We start from the raw sequence: 6,000 nt of genomic DNA on the forward strand, positions 1-6,000 counted from the left end.
GGTTAGATATAGGGGACTAGAGATAGACTAGTAGTGGTTAGATATAGGGGACTAGAGATAGTCTAGTAGTGGTTAGATATAGGGGACTAGAGATAGACTAGTAGTGGTTAGATATAGGGGACTAGAGATAGACTAGTAGTGGTTAGATATAGGGGACTAGAGATAGACTAGTAGTGGTTAGATATAGGGGACTAGAGATAGACTAGTAGTGGTTAGATATAGGGGACTAGAGAAAGACTAGTAGTGGTTAGATATAGGGGACTAGAGATAGACTAGTAGTGGTTAGATATACAGGACTAGAGATAGACTAGTAGTGGTTAGATATAGGGGACTAGAGATAGACTAGTATTGGTTAGATATAGGGGACTAGAGAAAGACTAGTAGTGGTTAGATATAGGGGACTAGAGATAGACTAGTAGTGGTTAGATATAGGGGACTAGAGAAAGACTAGTAGTGGTTAGATATAGGGGACTAGAGATAGACTAGTAGTGGTTAGATATAGGGGACTAGAGATAGACTAGTAGTGGTTAGATATAGGGGAATAGAGACAGACTAGTAGTGGTTAGATATAGGGGACTAGAGATAGACTAGTAGTGGTTACATATAGGGGACTAGAGATAGACTAGTAGTGGTTAGATATAGGGGACTAGAGATAGACTAGTAGTGGTTACATATAGGGGAATAGAGACAGACTAGTAGTGGTTAGATATAGGGGACTAGAGATAGACTAGTAGTGGTTAGATATAGGGGACTAGAGAAAGACTAGTAGTGGTTAGATATAGGGGACTAGAGATAGACTAGTAGTGGTTAGATATAGGGGACTAGAGATAGACTAGTAGTGGTTAGATATAGGGGAATAGAGACAGACTAGTAGTGGTTAGATATAGGGGACTAGAGATAGACTAATAGTGGTTACATATAGGGGACTAGAGATAGACTAGTAGTGGTTAGATATAGGGGACTAGAGATAGACTAGTAGTGGTTACATATAGGGGAATAGAGACAGACTAGTAGTGGTTAGATATAGGGGACTAGAGATAGACTAGTAGTGGTTAGATATAGGGGACTAGAGATAGACTAGTAGTGGTTAGATATAGGGTTAGTGTGGTGGCGTTATTACAGCCTGCCCTCTGCTGGCCGTTTGGGGGAAGTACAGCATCATCCAAAGGCAAATATGTAAAAAAAAGAAAGAAAAAGTAATTTACTTACAGTAGTGAGTTCATACATTTTCCTACTTTTCTCCGTACTGGTCCCCCATGGGAATCGAACCCACAACCCTGGCGTTGCGAGTACCATGCTGTTTATTTGTCTTGATATCCGTTTGATCTGAAATGCAGACGCGTGATGGTAAGGGTTCCAGTGATACTCACAGTGTCAGCTTGTCCAGGTTGCCGTTGCAGTCTGAGTGATAATGTCTGTGTTGTCTGTCCTGTAGAGGTCAGATGGTGTTCTGAACGAGCCATGGGTAGCTACTGTAGCTGTCCTGACAAAGACTTCCCTGATAAGCATCAGAGCAAATTCAAGGTGGGTCCCCTTCTCTTTTTCCTCTCTCTCTCTCTCTCTCTCCCTCCCGCCCCTCCCTCCCTCTGCCTCCTCCCTCCCTTTTCCCCCTCCCTCCCTCTGCCTCCTCCCGCCCTCTGCCTCCTCCCGCCCCTCCCTCCTTCTGCCTCCTCCCTCCCTCTGCCCCCTCCCTCCCTCTGTTAAAGTACAAAAGGGAAAATAAATAAACATAAATATGGGTTGTATTTACAATGGTGTTTGTTCTTCACTGGTTGCCCTTTTCTTGCTGCTGTGATGTCACACTGGTATTTCACCCAGTAGATATGGGGGTTTATCAATAATTGTGTTTGTTTTCAAATTCTTTGGATCTGTGTAATCTGAGGGAAATATGTGCCTCTAATATGGTCATACATTTGGCAGGAGGTTAGGAAGTGCAGCTCAGTTTCCACCTCATTTTGTGGGCAGTGTGCACACAGCCAGCGTCTGTCTGTCTGTCTGTCTGTCTGTCTGTCTGTCTGTCTGTCTGTCTGTCTGTCTGTCTGTCTGTCTGTCTGTCTGTCTGTCCCTCCCTCCCCCCTCTCTGTCTCTCCCTCCCTCCCCTCCTCTCTGTCTCTCCCTCCCCCCTCTCTGTCTCTCCCTCCCCCCTCTCTGTCTCTCTCTCCCCCCCTCTCCCCCCTGTCTCCCCCCTCCCTCCCCCCCTGTCTCTCCCTCCCTCCCTCCCTCCTCTCTGTCTCTCCCTCCCCCTCCTCTCTGTCTCTCCCTCCTCCTCCCTGTGGTAAAGGATCATTTCTACCTCAGGGTATATAGTAGTAGTGTTCTATCCAGGGCTTCCACAAGGACAGATAGACAGACTGTGTCTGCAGTATAGTATGGTGTACAGACAGGTACTGTACTGTGTTAGTCAGACCAGACACAGCTTTGCTTTAATGGCCAGCTAGGTTGGATCATGGGATACCAGTAATATAGCAACGGATGACTGGTCTGTTTCTGACATGTCAAATCATTAACCAGTCAGCCTGACTCTGGCCCTCTGCCTGCGACATAGCTGCTTTTGTCTACTGTGCTGTAGACCTGATGCTAGTGCTACTGCTAACACTGTGCTGTAGACCTGATGCTAGTACTACTGCTAACACTGTGCTGTAGACCTGATGCTAGTGCTACTGCTAACACTGTGCTGTAGACCTGATGCTAGTGCTACTGCTAACACTGTGCTGTAGGCCTGATGCTAGTGCTACTGCTAACACTGTGCTGTAGACCTGATGCTAGTGCTACTGCTAACACTGTGCTGTAGGCCTGATGCTAGTGCTACTGCTAACACTGTGCTGTAGACCTGATGCTACTGCTAACACTGTGCTGTCGACCTGATGCTAGTGCTACTGCTAACACTGTGCTGTAGACCTGATGCTAGTGCTACTGCTAACACTGTGCTGTAGACCTGGCGCTAGTGCTACTGCTAACACTGTGCTGTAGACCTGATACTAGTGCTACTGCTAACACTGTGCTGTAGACCTGATGCTACTGCTAACACTGTGCTGTCGACCTGATGCTAGTGCTACTGCTAACACTGTGCTGTAGACCTGATGCTAGTGCTACTGCTAACACTGTGCTGTAGACCTGATGCTAGTGCTACTGCTAACACTGTGCTGTAGACCTGATGCTAGTGCTACTGCTAACACTGTGCTGTAGACCTGATGCTAGTGCTACTACTAACACTGTGCTGTAGACCTGATGCTAGTGCTACTGCTAACACTGTGCTGTAGACCTGATGCTAGTGCTACTGCTAACACTGTGCTGTAGACCTGATGCTAGTGCTACTGCTAACACTGTGCTGTAGACCTGATGCTAGTGCTACTGTTAACACTGTGCTGTAGACCTGATGCTAGTGCTACTGCTAACACTGTGCTGTAGACCTGATGCTAGTGCTACTGCTAACACTGTGCTGTAGACCTGATGCTAGTGCTACTGTTAACACTGTGCTGTAGACCTGATGCTAGTGCTACTGCTAACACTGTGCTGTAGACCTGATGCTAGTGCTAGTGCTAACACTGTGCTGTAGACCTGATGCTAGTGCTACTGCTAACACTGTGCTGTAGACCTGATGCTAGTGCTACTGCTAACACTGTGCTGTAGACCTGATGCTAGTGCTACTGGAACTGTGTGGAGTGTTCCCCACTGACTCAGACAATATAGAGGGTCAACTGTTAGTAGAAGCTACAGTAGTAATTCTGATAATCCATTGAATCGGGTCATTCTGTAACCCTGTTAGTAAAACATTCATTAGAGATCACATGGCTGGATACTTCAGGGTCTTTCTTCACAAAGTGTAATATGACTTTTAAGTGTCTTGTCACATCCATCCCAAATTGAGACCCAGATTTTCTCATTGTTTATCACAGACTCGTTTCACTGATGGTTTTCTCATCTGTTCTGTGTGTGTGTCTCTCTCTATGCCCCCCCTCTCTCTCTGCACCCCCTCTCTCTCTGCCTCCCCCTCTCTCTCTCTTCCATGCCTCTCTCTCCCCCACCCTCTCTCACTCTCTCACCCTTCCTCTCTCACTCTCTCTCTCTCACCCTCCCTCTCTTTCTCTCTCCCCCCCAGGTGATAAATGTGGATGACGATGGTAATGAGTTGGGCTCAGGCTTGATGGAGCTGACAGAGGAGGAGCTTATCCTCCACACCAGGAAACGTGACACTGTCAAGTGGCCTTACCTCTGTCTGCGTCGCTACGGTTACGACTCCAACCTCTTCTCCTTCGAGAGCGGGCGACGATGCCAGACTGGACAGGGTACGCACTGACCGTCAAATATTGCCTACTTTCTCTCACATATTATCAATCAATCAAATGTATTTTATAAGGGGACCTCCCGTGTGGCGCAGCGGTCTAAGGCTGAGACTGAGGCGTCACTACAGATCCGGGTTCGATCCCGGGCTGTGTCGCAGCCAGCCGCGACCGGGAGACCCATGAGGCAACGCACAATTGACCCAGCGTCGTCCGGGTTAGGAGAGGGTTTGGTTCAGCATCGTCCGGGTTAGAAGAGGGTTTGGTTCAGCGTCGTCCGGGTTAGGAGAGGGTTTGGTTCAGCATCGCCCGGGTTAGGAGAGGGTTTGGTTCAGCGTCGTCCGGGTTAGGGGAGGGTTTGGTTCAGCGTCGTCTGGGTTAGGAGAGGGTTTGGTTCAGCGTCGTCCGGGTTAGGAGAGGGTTTAGTTCAGCGTCGTCCGGGTTAGGAGAGGGTTTGGCTGGCCGGGATGTCCTTGTCCCATCGCACACTAGCGACTCCTGTGGCGGGCCGGGCGTAGTGCACGCTGACACGGTCACCAGGTGTACAGTCTTTCCTCCAACACATTGGTGCGGCTGGCTTCCGTGTTAAGCGAGCATTGTGTCAAGAAGCAGTGCGGCTTGGCAGGGTCGTGTTTCTCGACCTTCGCCTCTCCGTACGAGGGTTGCAGCGATGGGACAAGACTGTAACTATCAATTGGATATCATGAAATTGAGGAGAAAAAGTGGTAAAAAGTTTACAAAAGAAAATATATATTTTATGAAGCCCTTTTCACATCAGCAGTTGTCAGAAAGGTCTTTACAGATACCTCCCTCTCCCTCTCTCCCTCAGATACCCAGCCTAAAACCCTAAAGAGGCCTCTCTCCCTCAGATACCCAGCCTAAACCCCTAAAGAGGCAGAAGTATCTCTCCCTCAGATACCCAGCCTAAAACCCTAAAGAGGCCTCTCTCCCTCTCTCCCTCAGATACCCAGCCTAAAACCCTAAAGAGGCCTCTCTCCCTCTCTCCCTCAGATACCCAGCCTAAAACCCTAAAGAGGCCTCTCTCCCTCTCTCCCTCAGATACCCAGCCCAAAACCCTAAAGAGGCCTCTCTCCCTCTCTCCCTCAGATACCCAGCCTAAAACCCGAAAGAGGCAGAAGTATCTCTCCCTCAGATACCCAGCCTAAAACCCTAAAGAGGCCTCTCTCCCTCTCTCCCTCAGATACCCAGCCTAAACCCCTATAGAGGCAGAAGTATCTCTCCATCAGATACCCAGCCTAAACCCTAAAGAGGCAGAAGTATCTCTCCCTCTCTCCCTCAGATACCCAGCCTAAAACCCTAAAGAGGCCTCTCTCCCTCTCTCCATCAGATACCCAGCCTAAACCCTAAAGAGGCAGAAGTATCTCTCCCTCTCTCCCTCAGATACCCAGCCTAAAACCCTACCTCCCTCTCCCTCTCTCCCTCTCTCTTTCTCTCCCTTTTCATATTAGACTCTATGGACACCTGAAGGATACACTGTGTTGTCACTGTTGTTTTATCTAACTACTCCTGAGGTTGTAGTCAGTAGTCAGTGAACTGTGCTGTCAGGTTGTAGTCAGTGAACTGTGCTGTGAGGTTGTAGTCAGTGAACTGTGCTGTCAGGTTGTAGTCAGTGAACTGTGCTGTGAGGTTGTAGTCAGTGAACTGTACTGTCAGGTTGTAGTCAGTGAACTGTGCTGTGAGGTTGTAGTCAGTGAACTGT

At 48.5% G+C, this 6,000-nt stretch overlaps 1 protein-coding gene across 3 annotated transcripts in view; it reads left to right on the plus strand.

Moving 5' to 3' along the window:
• Positions 1-6,000, plus strand: part of LOC139533632 (fibroblast growth factor receptor substrate 2-like) — a 67,491-nt gene that overhangs the window by 57,304 nt on the left and 4,187 nt on the right. For all 3 annotated transcript variants that reach the window (XM_071331823.1, XM_071331826.1, XM_071331824.1), the window contains exons 3-4: positions 1,436-1,524; positions 4,100-4,286. In XM_071331823.1, the coding sequence (XP_071187924.1) occupies positions 1,436-1,524; positions 4,100-4,286 (276 nt within the window). The remainder of the gene's footprint in view (positions 1-1,435; positions 1,525-4,099; positions 4,287-6,000) is intronic.

This window comes from Salvelinus alpinus, chromosome 11 (assembly GCF_045679555.1).
Source record: "Salvelinus alpinus chromosome 11, SLU_Salpinus.1, whole genome shotgun sequence".
NCBI lineage: Eukaryota > Metazoa > Chordata > Actinopteri > Salmoniformes > Salmonidae > Salvelinus > Salvelinus alpinus.